General features: G+C 46.4%; 1 protein-coding gene across 1 annotated transcript; it reads right to left on the bottom strand.

The window, feature by feature from the left end:
* Positions 1-6,616: 6,616 nt before the first annotated feature.
* Positions 6,617-11,199, bottom strand: LOC306962389 (hyaluronan and proteoglycan link protein 3-like; the record flags this gene model as incomplete). Its single annotated transcript, XM_079555509.1, has 4 exons — positions 6,617-6,930; positions 7,110-7,412; positions 10,097-10,242; positions 10,943-11,199. The coding sequence occupies 4 exons, from the start codon at positions 11,197-11,199 to the stop codon at positions 6,635-6,637; spliced, it is 1,002 nt and encodes a 333-aa protein (XP_079411635.1). The 3' UTR covers positions 6,617-6,634.
* Positions 11,200-23,303: the final 12,104 nt, after the last annotated feature.

Below are 23,303 nucleotides of genomic sequence, written 5' to 3'. Positions count from 1 at the left end.
ACGGGGGCACTCGCACTTTACATCGTGACCTGCTCCTGCCCTGTGGCTTTCTCCCTGTTCGAGGTCACATAGAGGCCTCTCCTCCAGTCCCTGCTCGTCGGCCGCAAACTCGCAGTCAACCTCCAGAAGAACCTGACTCCACTTACCTGTCTGGGGATGAAGATTTTCCATGCCTTGTCCAGCCCAGCTCGTTTCACTCTCCTGAAAAGTCCAGCACAAGTGTTTTGGTGGAGGACAGCTCTGTATTTCCTGCTGCCTTACCTCCAGTGTTGTCCCCGATAGAGTGTGCGAGTCAGGCTGACCCGGGTTCTCCATCGCACGTTGACACTTCTGTGGACATTACACCCAACTTGCCGGCTGCTTCTAGTCAATCTCCACAGCCAGAAGTTGAGATCGATTCATCTTCAGGAAGCGATTCAGAGGTGGAAGAATCGACAGATGAGGAAGGAAATGGGCCTGAGAGCTCTGGACCTATTGAGGGGGTTGATGAGGTGCCGCCGGACAATGTGCAGCCCGAAGAGCCATCCTCTCAAGCTGATGTCCCTGCTCTTGGCCAGTCTGATTCATCTGTCGATGTCACTTGTCCTGACGCTGCCGTAACCCCTGAAATAATTCCTGATGTTGCGCCGCGACGTTCAGTTCGTGACAGACACCCACCAAGTCGTCTACAGTATTCCATTCTCGGTAATCCCTTGATTTCGGTTGTACAGACGCTATTTCATAGCCTTTCTGACGTGTGTACTGAAGCGTTGCAAATAGTATCTAGTACAGATGTTCCTGTTGTAGCATGCGACGAGACGCGCATGAATTAAAAGGGGGGAGGGTGTAACCCAGCTGTAAAATCTGTCTTTTACTGTCTGCTTGCAAACTCTAAAAATCTCGCGATACCTCCGTCGTCACGCATGCGAGAGTTTAACCCTGTGCGGGATTAAACATGGCGGCACACACTAGTGGGGAGACGGGTGGGAAGCAGGACGGAGTTCGGCTGCAGGTAGAGCGCATTTTAATATCTAAATGAGCCCCTTTTGTCACATTTCATGTACTCGTTTTAAGATGTGTGCTCCTCGACTTGCAGATGCTTTACGCCGCGATCAAGTCACGCTGTTGTTTCGTGTGCTGTAAATGAAAAGGAATTGGTAAGCTATGTGCTAAAGCCGGTCAGCGTAGCCGCTGCCGTTCTTGTTGTTTTTATATTTTTCCATGGCACATGCTGCCGTAAGTTGTGCCATTGATTTAAATGTTTATAATGTGAAGACATCGCCACATTATTTTTAGATTGTCTACAAAGTAGCTACTGTGACTTAATGTTGTTCGTGACTGCTAGCCGCAACTATTTTTCGGTTTTAGCTGCTGTCACTGCCATGACCATGGTTATTGAGAATGCAATGAAGTTAATGTTTTGATTATCGTTGCTGATGAATGAATGTATTGAATTGGTGCATTCCTATGAAAAGAAGTAATTTAAAAATGTATACATGTATACTGATGCTAGCTTTCGCTGTGCAGGCTAGGTTGCTGCACCCTGGACCTGGTTCTATGGACAATAACGTCTAAAGCTCACGTCAAGGATCAGATCATCTACTGCTGTACGGGTAGGAGGCTCTGCAGCCGAACCACTCGTTCTCCACTCACTCAACACGCGCTTGGATCTACTTTTGATACTTCTCGCCTTTTTGTTTTGGTTCGTTCTGTTATACTGGACTAATGAACTTTGCGCGTTGTGGACAATGAACGGTCTGACTAAGGGTTTAACCGAGACCCTATGAACTCATGAACTCAATGATTCTTCCCAAAAGTGCACTCTGTAAATATTGTATATATTGTATATAGTGTTTTTTCTCTTTTTCCTAAATACATTTGGTGCTTGGCATATACACGCAGATCGTTGCCCTGTAGTTTATTAAGTGCTGGTCCCTTCCTCTGAGACGAACCTATCTCTATTTTTGTTCTAGTCCTACCACAAGTTTCACATACACGGAAATTCATACGTGTTACAATAGAGTTATGATAGTCATGATAGTTATGATAGTCATGATAGAGTTATGATAGTCATGATAGAGTTATGATAGAGTCATAATAGAGTTTTGATAGTCATGATAGAGTTATGATAGTCATGATAGTTATGATAGTCATGATAGAGTTATGATAGAGTTATGATAGAGTTATGATAGTCATGATAGAGTTATGATAGAGTTATGATAGTCATGATAGAGTTATGATAGAGTTATGATAGAGTTATGATAGAGTTATGATAGTCATGATAGAGTTATGATAGAGTTATGATAGTCATGATAGAGTTATGATAGTCATGATAGAGTCATAATAGAGTTTTGATAGTCATGATAGAGTTATGATAGAGTCATAATAGAGTTTTGATAGTTATGATAGTCATGATAGAGTTATGATAGTCATGATGGAGTTATGATAGTCATGATAGAGTCATAATAGAGTTTTGATAGTCATGATAGAGTTACAATAGAGTCATGATAGTCATTATAGAGTTTTGATAGTTTGAGAGTCATGATAGAGTTATAATAGAGTTATGATAGAGTCATGATAGAGTCATGATAGAGTTATGATAGTCATGATAGAGTTATGATAGAGTTATGATAGAGTCATGATAGTCATGATAGAGTCATGATAGAGTCATGATAGAGTTATGATGGCTCGCTTCATTCACTCGGGCGCATTACATACGTCACGACCAAACGCTAGCCAAAATCAGATCCAGTGGTTTCAAAGGAGTTCACCCCTCCCACCTGATAGCTGGGCTCAATTGTCAAGGTCCAGACCCTCTGTATGAAACGAAATGAGTACGAGGGTCTGGTAAAACCAGGCTAGTTCTCGGTGGTTCACCTTTGAATTCTTTCCTATGTTCAGCAAGGACTGCTCCCATCCGTATCTCATGAGCCTTTAGGATAGTGATCCGTCTGTTCTGAAGTATTTTAGATCCGTCACAACATCCACCATCAGTGCCAAGCTTTTCAGAAAACTAACAGAGCACAACTTGGAGAGCAGCCCCTTGAATTTGGCTTTCTCATTACCATCTCTGATGGTGTCCTCTGATGCCTCACGAAACTGTTGGGCCAAGGCTGGGTAGGATTGCCACACTGCACAAACTGCTGTCAAGAGGAAGCCACCCAGTGGACACAGACCACCGACAGGCTGTACAAGGCATAAGGCAAAAAGTGCATCCACGAAGGCATGAAAGTCCTTTGTTCCCCGTTTTATCAAGTGCCTGATCCACAGCAAGCTCCAACCTTGCTTCTCAACACCTGACTTTACTCCTAGCGGGAGCAGCACCTCGGCTGCAGCCACAGTACTCACCAGTAATAATGTATTTTTTTCCTCCAAAAATGTCAGTAGGGGGCCCTCTGGTGGCTGCCCTGTGCACTGGGAGAGAGGACATCTCTGGGCAGGAGTTGGTCCCATAATGTCAACTCCTGTTCTGAGGGAAACTCTGCATGAGTTTCCCTCAGAACAGAAGACTGAGGTTCTTTAGGTCATAATGAGGGTCATAATAAACTGGTTTCACTTAAGAAATATAATAGCATTATAGGGAACCATGACTCACTGAAGCTTGCAGCAGGATAGGGATAAACAGCGCCACGGTGCACTGGTGGAGACATGGTGTAATTGCAGCACCAAAGTCTGAAGTAGAGTGTATATCAAGCTTTTGATGTTAAAAAAGGTGTCAGTTCATGGGGGCCCTTTCCTGTTGGGGGCCCCAAGCAGCTGCCTGCCTTGCCTAATGGCAAGCTATGCCTCTGCTCATGTCTTTAACATTGTGACATGATGTGCAGCCAAGAATTCCACCACAGTAATAACTGTTTACACTTGTGTTGTGCTTCACAAGCTTGTGTCACAAGTTTCTCGAAGTGTAGTCATTATTCATTCACTCCACACTCTGTGGTAGTAAGTTTCATTTACCACGTGGCTATGATATTTTATATCCTGATCTCTTATGTCACTGCCCTCTGCTGGACACGTGTGGAATTCTTTTTTATTTATTCAAGTTGCCCCCTAGTGGCTGGAATGAGTATACTGGTTATTTAGTTAGAAAAAATCATAGCTCCTCACAGGAATGGGCTAGAGACTTACTTTTTTTGTTGTTGACATACTCAAGGATTTGTGCTTGAAAAATAGGGACTGTATAAAAAACTGGTTGGATATGGTTTCAAATCACTGAGGTTAGTACGGTCAGAACTAAAAATGGGGTCTTGGATGAATTTTGGTAGGTACTTTAATGTAGACTTGACTTTCAGTTGTTCTTACACTTGGATGACAGTGATTGTGGGACAATCCCTGTCAGGGTGAATGGTTTCAGTTATTGCTTTGACACTAAGGTTTATTGTTCAGCACACATTTTTTTCTAACTGGTCACTTGGGGAGCAAACACTCTAATCAACATGCTGACCCGGCCAACGGAAGACAGTTTGGTGAAGGTGACTTCAAAACAGAGGAACATCATGATGTATATCGGAGTGAGTGCTGGCGTTTAGAGTGTGGAAGAGAGAGACTGAAACACACTCAAACTGAGCAGCACCCCAGGTCTGTTTTAGTGAGGACATTATACATGAACTGTACAACACATGTGTCCTCTGCATTTAACCCATCCCTCGACACCACGTCAGGAGCAGTGGGCAGCGGCAGTGCTGCGGCCGGGGACCCATTTCCATGATGTGGAGCCAGGCTGGTGGTCAGAAACATCTGGCTGAAGGATTCACCTATTGCACATGTTTTTATGTGACCCAGAGGAAACCTACGTAGACACGGGGAGAACATGCACACTCCACACAGAAAGGCCCCGTCCAGGTGGGAATCGACCTGCCTGTGCCGAGCAGAAAGTACAAATACTTACTTTGTTACGTCTTGGCTCTCATGTTGGCCAACCTTGAGATGAAAGAATCCTGTGTGAGATTCTCACGTATGTGCTCTATTAGACAGTGGCAAGTCAGACATTAAAGTCCACGTCTGTCAGACAGAGAGCGCTGAGGCTCCTGCAGGTCTGAACACATCTGTTCACTGCCAGCTCCATCTGATCCCCCTGCAGATACACTCAAACATCCCTCCTCAGTTTAGTCAGTTATACATTGGACATGAGACTAAAACACGGTGGCAGGTCCCAGGTTCGATTCCCACCTGGATGCGGCCTCTCTGGGGAGTTTGCATGTTCTCCCGGTGTCTCCGTAGGTTTCCTCCGGGTACTTGGTTCCCCCTACCAATAAAAACATGTACAATAGACAGAATGAATGTAGTGTGTGCGAGTGGTTGGTGGTGGGAGGGGCCAATGGCACAGACTGGTGGCCTCACTTCCGTCAGTCTACCCCAGGGCAGCTGTGGCTATAATAGAAGCTTACCACCACCGAGTGTGGAGTGACGGAATAATGACTACTAGCATAGCGCTTTGAGAAACTTGGTAATACAGGCTTGCAAAGTGCAATATAAGTGTAAGCCGTTATTGTTATTTTTATTATTATTTTATATTAGTATCGTTAAATCTCCAGATATTTCTTGATAAAATAAAGTAAATAAAGCTGGAAGCACTGTCACAAACATTATGACCCTGCTGTGACAGATGTGTTAAAGCATACAGCTCTACAAAACAGTTCAGATCTGACTTACCTGTCAACTTGGTTTGCTTGACTTTGAAATGCCAGGTGTTCCTCCGAGTTTTTTGTTTCATTAAAACCACACCGCGTAAGATTTCACCCAAGAAACAAAATTGAAATACAAGCATTTATTTTATGATCGTTTTTTTTTACCATTGAAAAATACCTCCAACAAACATGTGCTCTTGCTGTGAGCGGCTCACCTCTGCTCGTCTCCATGGAGATGTCGACAGTAGAATTCAGAGTTAAACATTTTTGGTCCTCATCCAGATCCATTCTTTGATTATCCACTGCAAAAAATAGCATTTTCTGTGTGGAGCTACAGTCATTGAGAGCATGTTTTATGTCGATGGAAACAGTATCGTCCAAAATGTTACGCAGTGTACCTTTAACCTCCTGAACAAGTTCACGGTCTAAATGAACCTCTGGGACAGTCCTCTATTACCGTGATTCTCAACTGGTTTGGGATTGGAACCCACCATAAGTGCAGCAACCCAGATAAGAACATTTATTTGAAACACATAAAGGTATAATCCTCTTAAAACACTGTATATAATTGTGTAAGAGCACTACCAAGGTCATTGAACATACTCATGCAGTGGTTTTATACTTTTTCAGTCGATAAATGCTGAAACAAATGTTCCCTGGTAAATGCTCGCGATGCACTGTTGGTTCTAGTGGACAAATATTTTAGAATAGGTATCGTTCAGGTATCGTATCGAAAACCAAGTATCGTTGAAGTGCTGGCATCAGGTAACCATCCCTAGTCATGACCCATCGAAACAGTTGAGAAATACTGCTCCAAACATTTCAACAAGTGTTCAATAGTGACTTAAAGAGGGGTTTCAATGTAAAGTCCGAGAGACTTCCGGTCTGTGCCACTTCCTTGGGGCTTCTGGAAGATGGAGGCTGTCGGTCCATTGATTCACAGTCTATGGTTGTAACAGACTCGAGGCGGGGACGGTTCACCTGTTTAAAGCACCAGTCCCGTAACACAAATATCCTCGAAGGACAGGTACCGATTACTTTGAGCCGTGCTGCGTCTTGTAGCAGTACACCCCGTACTGGTGCTGGGGCGGGGGGTAACCGAAGCTCCGCACGCCGGGCTCTGGGGGCCCACAGTTTTTGCGTGGCCTGGTGATGGCGTAGCGGACACTGCCGTCAGCCAACCACCCGGCCTCACAGTGGTCCAGTCCTCTGAACCTCCAGGCCGAGTACAGCTGTCCCACTTTGGCCACCTCTGCCCCGGACTCCGCACACGTCCGCCGGGCCTCCGTCAGGTTCATCTTGTGCGCGGGCTGCAGGTAGAGCACCTCGCCTGAGACAAGAGCACAGAGCAAAGATGACTTCTGTTTGAGCCGAGAGTCAAGAGGACATGTGGCCTGTGAACATGCTTTTAGGCACAATGATACTTTTCTGAGTTAAATGAGGATTATGTCACTTTTTATACGGAAAAAGAAGGTTAATGCCAGTGCGTAGAAAGTCTCACATGTTCACCTGGCTGGGCGGAGGAGAAGCAGAAGACGTCGTATCGGTTCTGATGCAGATGTCTCTTCCCGTAGCTGCGGACCCCGGGGGCCACTCCGGGGCCCCCACAGTTGGGGCGGGGCTGTGTGATGGGGTACTGCACGGTGCCGTCTGCCAGCCAGCCCGCGTTACACCAGTGCAGGCCCCCCCTCCACGACTCGTACAGCTGGGAGAAGGTGGCGAGCGTGGCGTCCTGCTCCGCACAGGCCTGCTGAGCTCCCTCGAAGCTCAGGTGGTACCGGCCCCGAGGGTGCTGGTACGGGAACACCACTCCTGAAACACACCATGGGGCCAGGGGTCAGGAGGTGACAGGCCAGAGAAATCAGATAACTCTAATCTGATTACAAGCGCTTCACAAATCTGTTCAGGTTCTGCCTTTATTTTCAAACGCTGGGACCTTTGTCTCTTTACAGCAGGGGTGGCCAACACGCGGCTCTCGAGCCGCATGCGGCTCTTGGCCAATCGGAGTGCGGCTCTTTGCATGATTGGATATGTTTAATACAATGCGGCTCTTTGCAAAATAATTGGTAAATATTTCCCATAAACTGTAACAGTCTTTGACCAAAAATCCAACCATAGTCTACAGACCCTGTTTCCTCTCTACACACATGAATGAGAGTCTGTATCTCCCTCCTTTTCGAGGCGGCGTGTAAAAGGAGCCCGTGCAGCCTCACTCACAGCGGGATGTAGGTTGAACAACAGTCAGGCAGATCGTGGCACTGGGATCAGCTTCTATGCTTTTCAGGTTTCTGATCAGCTACTCTTTATTTGATGTAATTTGGCCTCATATTCACAGAAAAAGATCAAAATTAGGAAATGGAAAAAAGCGGAGCTCTTTTGAAGCGTATGATGCGAAGCGCTGTAACAAATGCAACATAAAACAGAATCTCAGACGTCCAGAGGCTCCTGATTAAAGTATATGAACTTTGTGCAGCCTAGAGTGCGTTCTCTGCACAGTCCAGTCAGGACGAAGCTGCAGGCACAGAGCGCACAGGCCAGGGGCGAATCAGAGAAGGGGGCTCAGTGGACAGGGCCCCACATACAAACACACCCCAGCATTAAAAAAAAAAAAAATCTAATTTTGTCTCAGTCAGAGCAGAACAGCACAAAATTTCAGCGGTAGGTCCTGCAGGTCCTAGCATTGTGCTGTGACCGCAGCCTGTCATCCCCACAGCAGTTTGTGCCCGATGTGGAGCTGAATCAAGTTGGTGATCACTGATCAATAGTGTTGAAACTGATTTTTAGCCCAAAGACACTGATGTATCGGCGGAACGCATCTTTCCCCTCTCTCTCCGTCTGCACATTCATTCTCATCCCTCCACTGTCACCAACTCCAGAAACACTACACTACACCAACTTTTTGCTGGGGCAGTTGAACTTACACTGCATTCACAGTTATTACACAAATTATATTTTTCTCAAATTTTCTAAATCATCAACTGAATTGATAGTCAGCACAATTTTCAAGTCTTTAACTGTTAGAGGATCCTTTGAATGTGAAAAAAACTCCCAATGAAAACAGTATTTTATTTAAAAAATTACTCAAAATGCACTGTTCAGAATTATTACATCATGTACATCAGTGTTTCAATACATTTTATAGGTTGTAAAGAACAAGTTACTGTCATGATCTGTCTTCTGTCCCCTGTTTTTAGTTGGTTCCCTGGTCTCGTCCTGTGTTTTATTTTGACATGTGTTCTGTCCTTGTGATTTTGCTTGACTTCCCTCGTCACCTGCCTGCCCCGCCCTGATGTGTTTCACCTGTGCCCCGTTTCCTCTTGTATTTATACCCCTGTGTTTCCCTTGTCCTTTGTCGCGTCATTGTCTATTTCAGCCCCGGTCTGTTTCAGTTTTGTCATTTTGGTTTTTATCGTTCATTAAACATTGCCAGTTTTGTTGCAGTCCTGCATTTTGGGTTTTATTTTCTTCACACCACCACAGACCATGACAGTTACATTTTATCATAGGACCCTTATTTGAGAGCAGCTTCAAAATTCTCTCCTTTTATGCCCATAGCAGCCAGTGATGCAGAGGTATTCTTTACAGCAGGACATGGTGCGTTGTCATGCATGAGGATGATTTTGTTCAGGAAAGCACAACTCTTCTTTTTGTAGCATAGAAGACAGTGGTCAGTCAGAAACTCCACATATTTTTCAGAGGTCATTTTCACACCTTCACGGAGCCTAAAGGGGCCGACCTGCTCTCTCCCCATGATTCTGACCCAAAGCATGACTCCGCCACCTCCTTACTGACGTCACGGCCTTGTTGGGACATAGTGGCCATTCACCAACCATCCACTACTGATTTGACCATCCAGGGTCACACGGCCTCATCAATGAACAAGACTGTTTGAAAATTAGTCTTAGGGGAGGCTGGATAGAAGGTTTATGCACAACTGCAGCCTCTGGAGGGCCCTACACCCTTGTCCTGGTCTGAAGTCTGGCCTATCCACACACATCAGCAGATCATAGGAGACACAGAAACACATGGGCCCTGCTTTATATCTAAAGGACCTTTTCTCTCTCAGCCAGGTTCACGTGGATCCTCATGAGAACACACCTGGATCTTTCATGAAATTTCGAAGGTTTTCATATCTAAACCAAGGTATTCAACTATTTCCCACTTTTCATCAGCAGAGAGATCCTTTTTCTTTCCCATATTGTTTGAAAATGATGATCTGCTTAATAATGTGGAACGTCCTTTTTCAGTAGTTCAGTAGTCCATGAGTTTCATTAACAATGAGTTTCATTATCTTTTTTGACACTGAAATGTCATTTGCATAATAACTGTGAACAAAGTGTATATTTGCTGATGATTGTTTTACATTTTGCCTGATGAATGAACAGAAACTTCATGCACGATGTCTGGTCTGATCGATCACCAGCTTTAGCTGAAGGACAACCATGACCAACAAAGGAGTGGGCCGCTCTATGAAGCCAGAGCCAAACGTGTGTTACCTTGTAGTTCCAGATAGACTGAAGTGCTGCGGTCCTCCAGCCCGCCCACAACTTCACAGCGGTAATGCCCCGTATCGTTGAGCCGGAGGTCGGACATCACCAGAGAGGCATCGCCTTCAGACTCCTGCTTCAGCTGCACACGCCCACTGAGCACCAGGAGAGAATCACACAGCATGCATTAGCTTTGATCCACAGGAAGAGGGCGCTGTAACTGCAGGTCAACAAGGATTACTGACATAAATATGAGAATATGAGATGTATTTGCAATCTAGCTTTTCATCAAAATAAAACAATTTAGGAGTAAAAAATCTAAAATCTGAATAATGCAAGGAGCCAGGTTTGAATGTATGATTTAATTTGTGACACATTAGTTTCACAGATTTTCCTCAGAGGGATTTTAGATAAAATTTTTGAACAAGAACTTTCTTTGTGAAAAATCTGTTCAAATTGAAATTTCTCCTTGTTTTTGGCTTCAAAGCTCAATAAATTCGGCAAGAATTGAATACTGCATATAGTTAAATCCAAGACTACCAAAGCAACTAAAGTGGAGACATTGTTGCAATAGAATGGTTATTTCCTTTGTGGCGTCTTCCAAAAGGAAATGACCATATTTTTGAGTGTTGTCGGGGGATTTCGTGTGTCACGTGGATAGATACAGACGCCATAAATGTTTTTAATCCACCAGAAAACGTCTAAAGTTTAGGTTTTCTTGTATGACGCGTCTGTATCTGCACCAAACATGTCAGAGCGGCCATGTTGGAATGATTTCAGACAAAACGACATTTCAGTGACAAAGGGATAGAAAATGGAGAAGTGTCATCTCTGAATGATTGGAGGAGGACTGACCTGAAGTGCCCGTAGCTGCGGCTGCGTGCACCTATAGCCACCAGCACGTCGGTCTCCGGGCCGCGGGCCGACGACACCTTGGACCACTTGATGCGCACCTGCTTTGGTGGACTCTGGCCGGGCTCAAACCAGAAGCGGCAGGGCAGCGTGGCCCCTCCTCCCTTCTGCGCGCTCACTGTGGCCTGTGCGGAGTTCACACGTAGCTGCACGCCGCTCACACCGCTCACGCCACTCACGCCCACTGGAGCACACACCATCAAATTCAAAGATTTGATTTGTCAATGAATGAATCAAAATAGTTCATTCTCTCGTCTTTGTAGTGGAGCGATGACCAGTGCTTGTCACAGATTTCAAATGCAACAGGCCCAGGACGTAATAACAGGCCAGTAGTGTCAGAAAAGTGCTCAAGTTTTTCAAAGCTCCACACAGTCATTATTCACTCATGCACAGGCACAGGAGGAAGTGTCTTGCCCAAAGACACAAGGACACTCTGCACCTGCAGGAGCCACCGACCTCTATACTACGGGACAACCCGCTCTACCATCGGGGCCATCTGTTCCATAGCAACACTATTCTTCATTTCAGTCTGTAGGGGGCGCAGTGGCAGCTGCTGTTGTCTCTCAGGCGTTTGATGACAGTAGTAAAATCTGAATTTAGCCTCAAAATCCTGCTCCAAAACGGCTCTAAAACATCTTTGCATATTATCATTTCAAATGGAGAGAAACAATTACATTCAAAACATTGGTGGCCTGATATTAAGTAAGAGATTACATTCAAATGGGCAGACTGCAGAAACACATAGCTGTGCTGTCTCCCAGGGACTTCAGGGTAAAGGAGCTCTTTTGAAATGCCTAAATGAGGAAGCTCAAGCTGTGCATCGGACACATCAGACACGATCCATCAGTTGTTTTGTATTTTCCAATATCACAGCAGGAGTTGCTTAACATACTTAAGATTGTGATGTTCATTATTGCGCTTCACTGACAGGAAGTGTCATATGTAAACTGTCGTTTCCCTCTTATCTATACATCATTAACTTTTCTTCATTAAATTGCTGCTTCATTGAAATAAAGCTATGAATATTACTTCCAAAAGAAGTTTTATGTAACTAAGTCATAATAACATATGCACATTAAGGCCATCAGGGGGGTCGTGGCACCAGTGACCAAACAAACTTGCCTTTCCCCAGTTTAGAAGCTGCACATGTGTGTGGGGAACAGTGCATAAGTAAACTGCAGAATAAGTGCAGAATCAGTCAGAGTGACGGGAAAGGCACGGATTATTCCTGCATTTGTTTAGCTCAGAGGTGTCACGGGCTGCTTTTCAGAAAAATTTAAATAAGATAGATACGTTTGTTATCATTTCATAAATTGTGTAGCCCTTGTGACAAATGTTCATGGTCGGGTCTCTCATGATGCTCAGTCACATGCAGCTTCTCAAAGATGACCACAGAGTGGACATTGGCGCACAGTATTACCGTTTCTGCTGAGGCCGTGGATCAGGTCCTGGTAGTAGAAGGTGTTGGGGCTCGGTGTCAGCGCTTTGCCCCACAGTGGGAGGACGAGCTGGGCTCCTAACCACAGCAGAGCCTGGATGTGAGGGCCCCGGGGCCACACCATTGTCCTGGTCTGAAGTCTGGCCTATCCACACACATCAGCAGATCAGAGGAGACACAGAAACACATGGGCACTGCTGTATATCTAAAGGACGTTTTCTCTCTCAGCCAGGTTCACGTGGTTCCTCATGAGAACACACCTGGAGCTGGGTTTTATTCGTGCTCAGGGAGTAACCCTCCATGTCATTTCATTGAACTTCACTGAATGAACAGGAGCAGAGAGGAGTAATAACTTTCATCTCCGCTCAGACTCACACACCCTGAATAGTGCATTATGGAACTTTTTATGTGGAAAAAGTTTTATTGATGTGTATTTAGCTGGTACTTTCCATTACAGCGGCCTCTATAATGCTCTGTTAGAGTTTCTGATAGGTGACTATATATAACAATACCAGTATGGTATCGGGACATGTAAGTATCGAAAGCTGGTACTGTACCAATTAAGTTTCATTGTTTTTAGTTATTTATCATTTTTCATTGATAATGATTGAATAAAACGTATTTACAGATACTTTAGTAGTGCAGTCTAGGGCTGGGTACATTTTATAATAATAATAATAGATTGTATTTGTCAGCGCCTTTCAAAACCCCCAAGGTCACCTTACATGAGATACAGTGATACAATCACAATAGGACAAGATAAAAGCACAATAGAGTGAGTAGGCGTGTTTGAATAAGTGGGTTTTAAGGTGAGATTTCAAAAGGGGCGGAGAGGTCATTTGTCGGAGTTCAGTGAGGAGTGAGTTCCAGAGGTTTGGGGCTGAGCGGCTAAAAGCTCGAGCACCCATGTTGGCTAAGTGGGCAGTAGGTAGAGCCAGCTGAGGGGCAGAGGAGGACCTGAGGGTGGGGAGGGAGTAGGCGCATGGAGGAGCTCAGAAAGATATGGAGGGACCAGGTTATTAAGCGCTTTGAAGGTGAGGAGAAGGATCTTGTATTGAATGCGATGTTTGATGAGGAGCCAGTGGAGCTGCTGGAGAACTGGGTGATGTGATGAGTGGACGAAGTTCTGGTGATTATTCGGACGTCTGTGGAGTGATTTTGGGGGAGACCGAAGAGGAGTGAGTTACAGTGATCTAACCGGGGTGTGACAAGACTGTTGACCGGCGGGTGATGTTTCCGAGATGGAAATACGCAGAACGGGTGATGTTGCTGATATGGGCGTGGAAGGAGAGTGAGTCCAGGATGACACCCAGACTCTTAACCTGAGGGCAGGGGAGGACCGTTGAGTTGTCAATGTTGATGGAGAAGCTGTCAGTTTTGGATAAGAATGATTTATTGCCAGTGAGGAGAACCTCGGTTTTATCAATGTTGAGCTTGAGAAAGTTGAGGGAGAACCAAGATTTGAATTCCTGTAAACAGTCACAGAGGGAAGAGGGAGGGAGAGCAGTCGTGGGTTTGGTGGATAGGTAGAGCTGGGTGTCATCCGCATAACCGTGGAAACTGATGTGAAATTTGCCAAGAATATGGCCAAGGGGGAGAAGGTAGATGATAAATAAAAGAAAGCCAAGGACAGAGCCTTGGGGAACACCAGCGGTGAGGGGAAATGGCGGGGATTTAAATGATCTAAACTGAATGAACTGAAAACGATCAGAGAGATATGATTTGAACCTGTTAAGAGCTGTGCCAGAGATGCCAATGGAAATGAGTAGGGATGTCCCGATCTGAGTAGGGATGTCCTGATCTGAGTAGGGATGTCCCGATCTGAGTAGGGATGTCCCGATCTGAGTAGGGATGTCCCGATCTGAGTAGGGATGTCCCGATCTGAGTAGGGATGTCCCGATCTGATCATCTGAAGCGACTCGATCGGAATTGGACATGACCTCCCGATCAGGACTCGAATATATATGCGTCCATCATTACTTTTGATCAGATTTTGAGCTTCCGTGAACCACTTGAGACTTGAGAAAAAACAGACTTAGTAGAGTAACTCTCTATATCCAAAACCATGAATGAAAACAAGTTGAAAAATATTTTTTCCTTAATTTTCTAAAATATATATTAGGTATCGGATCGGGATTCAGTTTCGGGCAATTCTCAAAATCAAATGACTCGGACTCGGGGGCAAAAAAATCTGATCCCTAGAAATGAGTCTGTCGATTAGAATGCTGTGAAATTGTGTCAAATGCTGCTGCCAAGTCGAGGAGGATGAGGAGTAAGAGTAAACCATGGTCATTTTTACCAATGCCGTCTCTGTACTGTGAAGTGGCCTAAAACCAGATTGACATAGTTCAAAGAGATTGTTATCAGAGAGATGATTGTTGGGTTTTAGAGATGAACGGCAGGTTGGAGATTGGCCGAAAGTTATTGAAGTTTGCGGGATCAGCTCCAGGTTTCTTAAGAATAAGAGTAATGATTCCACATTTTAAAGATGTTGGGACGTGACCAGATTATCTCAGTAGGGATGGGGTCAATGTGAGAGGTAGAGGACTTAGATTTACAAAGTATTATTTTTTACAACACCGATACCTGAACGGAAACTAGAAAACAGAACAATAATGTTTAGAATAATGTCAGGTTCAGCTCCAACGTCAACAAATAATAATATGGGGCGACAGTGGCACAGATGGTAGAGAGGGTCGTCTCATGATCGGAAGGTCAGGGGTTCGAACCCCACCTCCTGAAAGTGCACATTGTCGTTGTGTCCTTGGGCAAGACACTTCACCCACATTGCCCCCAGTGTCTGCGTACATTGGTGTATGAATGAGAGTATGAATGGGTGAGTGGATCCTTGCTGTAAAGCGCTTTGAGTGCCTAATGTAGGTGGAAAAGCGCTATATAAGTTGAGACCATTTACCATTTACCAATATGAAACAACCAAGTCACGTCTCTTCAAGCTGTCCCTGGACCAACAGCATCAAAACTGTTTTTATTCTTTTTCTATGCCTGCTTTCGATACTTGTATTTTTTGTTTAACAGTACCCAGCCCTAGTGCACACATTTGACCGCACTATTTAATAAGTCACTACAAATGAAAGAAGTGAAGGTTTTATCCGCACATTCTGAGCTATTCTTCAAAGGTACATGCAGATGATGTCACAGAGTGTAACGTTGAGTTGTAAATGAGCTGTTTTGTGCACACAGCAGAGCTCCGTCCCGGCCTGTAGGTGCGTAATGACGCTTCACACTTACCTGTTTACTCAGGAGTTGGGACGCAGTGGAACCGAGGACCCCTCCCTTTCGAGGTTTACGAGGAGAAAAGTCCCGGGCTAGTCCATAACAGTGGGAAAACACACGTCCCGGTCTGTGTCCGTCCTCTGCGCGTCCCGGCAGGAGACTGGCTGAGCAGAAGCTGACGGCCCGGAGCTGCTGGAGCTGCTGTACCTACGGGAGGAGGCTGCGCTGGGATTGGCCGCTCCAGTGTCACTCCTACAACAGACCCCTGCCCTGCCCCTGTGTGCGCTTCACTGCTGACGCCCGGAAAACTCCGTCCTATAGATGACCTCAGGCCGAGGAGCAGAGCACCAGGGAGAGAACAAATACTGTCTCGATGAGAAAAATGGCATTATAGAGATAAACCTGGTCTTAGTTTCTGGCTGATATCTGTCATTACTGGGACTATCCAGATCAGAATCACAATCAGAATCAGAATAGCTCTTATTCCCATTGTTTGAGAACATGTGGTGTGCCCCAGGGTTCAATTTTAGGCCCAGTGCTTTTTAACCTGTATATGTTCCCTTTTGGTGATGTCATCAGGAGACACAGGGTCAATTTCACAGTTATGCTGATGATACACAGTTATACATCTCCGTGTCTCCAGATGACACCAGGCCAATAGATGCACTTTTTAACTGCATTTTAGAATCAAATCCTGGATGGCAGAAAACTTTCTCCAGCTTAACCAGGACAAAACTGAAATGTTAATCATCGGCCCTGAGAGAGAGACTTTTACCCAAACTACAGTCACTGTCTATTAATCCTTCCTCACAGGTGAAGAACCTGGGTGTGATCTTTGACTCTGAGCTGGCGTTTATTCCACACATTAAGAATATCACAAAGATAGGTTTTTACCATCTAAAGAACATAGCCAGAGTCCGCCCCATTCTCTCTCGGGCCAACACGGAGACGCTCATGCATGCTTTTATCACCAGTCGTATCGACTACTGTAATGCCCTGCTTTCTGGTCTTCCCAAAAAGAGGATCTCAGGTCTACAACTTTTACAAAACTAAGCAGCTCGTGTCCAGACGAAGACCAGGAGGCGGGACCACATTACACCGGTTTGAGAATCGCTACATTGGCTCCCCGTATCTATCTATCTATCTATCTATCTATCTATCTATCTATCTATCTATCTATCTATCTATCTATCTATCTATCTATCTATCTATCTATCTATCTATCTATCTATCTATCTATCTATCTATCTATCTATCTATCTATCTATCTATCTATCTATCTATCTATCTATCTATCTATCTACGAACCTTCACAGCCCCTTCGCTGCCCCGGCAGAAGACCCACCTTTTTAGCTTAGCTTTTAACTGACATCTATTCATTAGTCCTAATATATAAAATGTGTATATGGGAGGTTGTGCCAGGCGTATTGTTTTAACTGTTGTAATCTGTAAAGCACTTTGTGATGCCTTTCGGTATGAACGGCACTTTATGAATAAAGTTTGCTTGATTGATTGAAGTTCACAAACTAGGAATCTTATCTTCCTCTGTGCAGACGTGCAACATTAAAAACATAACACAGAATCTAGATAAAAATAAGCTGAAATAAAAGCAGATATGTTCAAAGTCTCCTCTGTCTGCACATATAAACTAAAGTCCAATTCTATTCTCATAAAGCTGTCCAAAAGCATTTGTGTGATGTTGTTCCGATGAAAGGACTTTGAGCCATAAGTTTAATGTGGCAGAGTTATAATCACTTTGTGAACGCGGCGCCGAGTCAATCTTGTTGCTGTTTATTTTGGCTTTACACCATGTGTTACCAATGTCATTATTCCATCATTCCTGACATAACACCCTCAGGTCGTGGAGGTGGCATCAGAGCGTGTCCTTTGGTGAAGAGCGATCATTTGTAATTCAGCGTGCACAATCTTGCAGCATTGGTAGGAATCACTGTTTTCTCTCATGCTTGTGCTCAGCATTGATAGAAGCCCATGCTGCGCCGTTGGAGAGGGCAGCAACAGGCCGGAGGGAGAGGAGCGCCAGGCCGGAGAATCATTCAATTGGATTCAAACTGGCAAGTCTAAATTTATTGGAAAAATGACATTGCCCAAATTTTTTTACTGGATAAGTTCATTGAAAATCCCCAAATGACATGTTCAATTACACTTTCTTTTTCTTTTTTTAATGACATGTTTGTTAATCCTATTGTATTTGGGCATTTTGACTTGCCTATGTAAACCATGTAAAGTATACCTTCATTTTAGGTGCTCTATGTAACTTTTTATGTGAAAAAAAAAAAAGACTTGATATTTGCGTGGATTTGACCTTTTAGTGACTCCGCGGCTTCGTGGGTGCAGGATGGCACCTCTGCTTTCCCTCACAGTGGCCTTTATCATGCTCCAGAGTCAATTGTTTTGGGGTTTCTGGTACGAACCCCTGAAAACAATCGATCCTGGAGCGTCATAGAGGCCACTGTGAGGGAAAACAAAGGTGCCACGCTGCACCCATGACACCACCAAGTCATTAAAAGGTTTAATGCACGCATATATTAAGACTTTTTTTAAGTGCACCTTTAAAGGAACAGGCCACCATTTTTCCATACTGAAATATGTTCTTACCTGAGCTTAGACAAGTTGATGTGTACCTGTCTGGTCTTTGTGCGTGCTCTCAGTCATGCAAAACGACCGAAGATGTTGTTGGCATTTGGCCTCCCCCAATGTATACCTATAGCTCCAAACGGTCGTGAAGTTGGATTGGAAGCTACCACGCTCTTCCATGGGCATAAAGACCAGACAGGTACGCATCAACTCGTCTAAGCTCAGGTAAGAACATGTCTCAGTCTGGAAAAACGGTGGCCTGTTCCTTTAACCTTCACCTAATTTGCATGAACTCGGACAACATACTGCAACTGTTTGTCACTGTACAGTTTGGTGCTCTGTCTCAGGACCATGACCCCCATGATGACCACGTGAACAATCAAAAAACAATCAATAACATCAATCATACTGTATCAAGCAAAAATAATGAATTAGGACAAATATAATGAAGGATTGAGTGGAAATGGTGTTGAGTATTTTGTTAGGCTGAGCAGTTGTGTAAAGGAATTGTCCATATGGTGTGTTCTTTGCAGCACTCAGTCCTGTTTTGGATCTCTGTTGTGGACATCATGGGCCTTTAGTTTTATTGGTGTCAGATGAATGACCAGTGGACCGCCTGACCTGGGGTGAACCTGGTCGGGGCTCTGTCATTTGCATATGTCCCGAGGCTGAAATGAAAAGGAGCGCCCGGCCGGTGCACTGTAATCCCAGAGCAGAGTCCCGTTCACACCGTGGGGGCAGGAGGGTAAGCAGAGAGCGCTCGGGTCGGACGCATCGTACAGTCCCATTTCCTTTGCTGTTTTTTATCAAAGGAAGACACTCCAGCACAGGTATGGGCCAACCTTTAGACGCAAGGGCCATATTTGGGATTTGAACTTCCCACGAGGGACTAACTTGTTGCAAATTGGGTTCTTTTGAGCTTCTTAACCCCCACCTGAACCGAGCACATTAAGGCTAAAAAAAACACATCAAAAACGCAAAAAATCAACAAAAAAGTTACAATCACATTTGTAGGTCTTAGCTTTGAAAAAAGGCGTTACACTGTTGCTGTCCAGCCGAGAAGCTTTTAGATTTGGGTAAAGCTGAATTGGAGGAAATGTTGTCGGTAAGAGGTTAATTACAGTCTCCTATACACATCGAAAAGGCAACAGAATTTTGAATCTTTGAATTGAATCTATTCACGTGATGTCACAACATTCTACACAGCCGATGATCAAAAACTGAGTTAGCACAGCTAGGAATCCTTTTTGTGGTAACTATGGTAACGGTCAAAGCGCTGAATGTTGGACTTGGTTGACTGTCTCTGTAATGGCAGGACGTGTCCACATGAAACAAACTGTCCCTAAGTCCAGGTCTTCGCTGTCAGCAGATGAACTAAGGTCTAAGGTGAATGTGGCAGGTTTCTGAGTCCGATCACTAATGATCAGGGAAATCATTTTCTTCCATCCATCCATCCATTCCATCCATCCATTTTCTTCCGCTTTATCCGGGGCCGGGTCGCGGGGGCAGCAGTCTCAGCAGAGATGCCCAAACTTCCCGATCCACACACACCTCCTCCAGCTGTTCTGGGGGGACCCCGAGGCGACACCAGGCCAGCTCGGAGACATAGTCCCACCACCGTGTCCTGGGCCTTCCACAAGGCCTTGTCCCACTAGGACATGCCTGGAACACCTCCTGCGGGAGGCGACCAGGAGGCATCCGAAACAGATGCCCGAGCCACCTCAGCTGGCTCCTTTCGACGTGAAGGAGCAGCGACTCTACTCCGAGCTCCTCCCGGGTAACTGAGCTCCTCACCCGATCTCGGAGGGTGCGCCCAGCCACCCTGCGAAGGAAACTCATTTCGGCCGCTTGTATTCGCGATCTTGTCCTTTCGGTCATGACCCAAATCTCATGACCATAGGTGAGGGTGGGAACGTAGATCGATCGGTAAATCGAGAGCTTTGCCCTCCGACTCAGCTCCCTCTTCACCACGACAGACCGATACAGCGACCGCATCACTGCTGACGCCGCACCGATCCGTCTGTCGATCTCACGCTCCATCCGTCCCCCACTCGTGAACAAGACCCCGAGATACTTGAACTCCTCCACTTGAGGCAAGGACTCCCCACCGACCTGAAGAGGGGAAGCCACCTTTTTCCGGTGGAGAACCATGGCCTCGGATTTGGAGGTGCTGATCCTCATCCCGGCCGCTACACACTCGGCTGCAAACCGCCCCAGTGCGTGCTGAAGGTCCCGGTTCGTTGAAGCCATCAGAACAACATCGTCCGCAAACAGCAGAGATGAAACTCTGAGGCTCCCAAACCGGACACCCTCCGGCCCCTGGCTGCGCCTAGAAATTCTGTCCATAAAAGTAATGAACAGAACCGGTGACAAAGGGCAGCCCTGGCGGAGACCAACACGCACCGGGAACAGGTCTGACTTACTGCCGGCAATGCGAACCAAGCTCCTGCTGCGGTCATACAGGGAACGGACAGCCCTTAGCAGAGGGCCCCGGACCCCATACTCCCGGAGCACCCCCCACAGGGCACCACGAGGGACGCGGTCGAACGCTTTCTCCAGATCCACAAAACACATGTGGACTGGTTGGGCGAACTCCCACGAACCCTCGAGTACCCGATGAAGGGTATAGAGTTGGTCCAGTGTGCCACGACCAGGACGAAAACCGCATTGTTCCTCCTGGATCCGAGGTTCAACTATCGGCCGGATCCTCCTCTCCAGCACCCCGGAATAGACCTTACCGGGGAGGCTAAGGAGGGTGATTCCTCTGTAATTGGAACACACCCTCCGATCCCCCTTTTTAAAGAGAGGGACCACCACCCCGGTCTGCCAATCCAGGGGCACTGTCCCCGACCGCCACGCGATGTTGCAGAGACGTGTCAGCCAAGACAGTCCTACAACATCCAGAGACTTAAGGTACTCAGGGCGAATCTCATCCACCCCCGGAGCCTTGCCACCAAGGAGCTTTCTCACCACCTTGGTGACTTCAGCCCCGGTGATGGGCGAGCCCACCCTCGAGTCCTCAGCCTCTGCTTCCTCATTGGAAGACGTGACGACGGGATTGAGGAGGTCCTCGAAGTACTCCTTCCACCGCCCGACGACATCCCCAGTCGAGGTCAGCAGCCCTCCACCCGCACTGTACACAGTGTTGGTGAAGCACTGCTTCCCCCTCCTGAGGCGCCGGATGGTTTGCCAGAATCTCTTCGAGGCCGACCGATAGTCTTCCTCCATGGCCTCCCCGAACTCCTCCCAGACCCGAGTTTTAGCCTCCGCGACCGCACGAGCTGCAGCACGCTTGGCCTGCCGGTACCTCTCAGCTGCCTCAGGAGTCCCACAAGCCAACAAGGCCAGGTAGGACTCCTTCTTCAGCTTGACGGCATCCCTTACTTCCGGGCGCCACCACCGGGTTCGGGGATTGCCGCCGCGACAGGCACCAGAGACCTTACGGCCACAACTACGAGCAGCCGCATCGACAATGGAGGAGGAGAACAGAGTCCACTCTGACTCCATGTCCCCCGCCTCCCCCGGAATCTGGGTGAAGCTCTTCCGGAGGTGGGAGTTGAAGACCCCACTGACAGAGGGATCCGCCAGACGTTCCCAGCAGACCCTCACAACACGCTTGGGCCTGCCAGGTCTGACCGGCTTCCTCCCCTGCCAGCGGATCCAGCTCACCACCAGGTGGTGATCGGTTGACAGCTCAGCCCCTCTCTTCACCCGAGTGTCCGAGACACGCGGCCGGAGGTCAGACGATCATTTTCTTCCATTGAGTTGTATTGGCCACTGCTCCAACTGAGATCAGAACATTACATTGGAGAGCTGGGATCTCTCAGTCAACGCCAAAGACATTCTACATTTCAACATACGCCAGGGAACTGAGTCGGGGGCCAACCTCACCTATGGTCATGAGATCTGGGTAATGACCGAAAGGACAAGATCGCGGATACAAGAGGCCGGAATGAGTTTCCTTCGCAGGGTGGCAGGAGGTGAGGAGCTCAGTTACCCGGGAGGAGCTCGGAGTAGAGTCGCTGCTCCTTCACGTTGAAAGGAGCCAGCTGAGGTGGCTCGGGCATCTGTTTCGGATGCCTCCTGGTCGCCTCCCGCAGGAGGTGTTCCAGGCATGTCATGTAGTGGGACAAGGCCTCGTGGAAGACCCAGGATACGCTGGTGGGACTATGTCTCTGAGCTGGCCTGGTGTCACCTCGGGGTCCCCCCAGAACAGCTGGAGGAGGTGTGTGTGGATCGGGAAGTCTGGGCATCTCTGCTGAGACTGCTGCCCCGCGACCCGGCCCCGGATAAAGAGGAAGAAAATGGATGGATGGATGTTAGAGCCATATGAACCACCTCGGGCCCTGAGATCCTCCGGGTCTCCTGGTAGTTCCCAGAGTCACGACTAAACACGGTGAGGCTGTGTTTCAGTCCATGCAGCAAAGGTCTGGAACAGCCTCTGTGAGGGTGTGAGACAGGCCTCAACCCTGACTATGTTTAAGTCCATGTTGAAAACGCACCTATTTACTGCTGTCTTTGGCAATTGAACCTATTTTAACTCATTTTAATATATACATATATATGCATAATGTTTTTTAAATGTAATTGTATTGATTTGTTTTTATTGCTTTTTTATTGTGTTTGTGTGTTTTGGTGTTGCTGAGGCACATTGAGTTGTCTTGTACATGAAATGTGCTGTACAAATACATTTGCCTGGCCTTGCCTTGTGTGCGTGTTGAATCTTCTTTACCATTGGAAATAGCCGGTATTACCGTAGACTGTAGATTAAGAATGGATTTATTGTGGCTGACTTCTTCCTGTAACCATAAGGAAATGGGAGCTGGCTCCTGAAGCTCCCCTATAGGATAGCTGGTACACAGTGGACATTCTTCATCCAATCAGAGATGTCTTAAAGCAGAACTACTTGTTTACATTGTTTATAAATCCTTTGCGTAGTCCCTCTGGGGGTAATACGAGTGTTAATGGTATGATTGGTCTTTCATCTCCCCCTGGTGTCTCTGGCCAGAGAACCACACTTGCAACTTTCCCTGCCTC

Source organism: Gobius niger (assembly GCF_951799975.1).
Source record: "Gobius niger genome assembly, chromosome: 4".
Lineage (NCBI taxonomy): Eukaryota > Metazoa > Chordata > Actinopteri > Gobiiformes > Gobiidae > Gobius > Gobius niger.
This window is presented reverse-complemented; position numbering and strand designations above follow the sequence as displayed.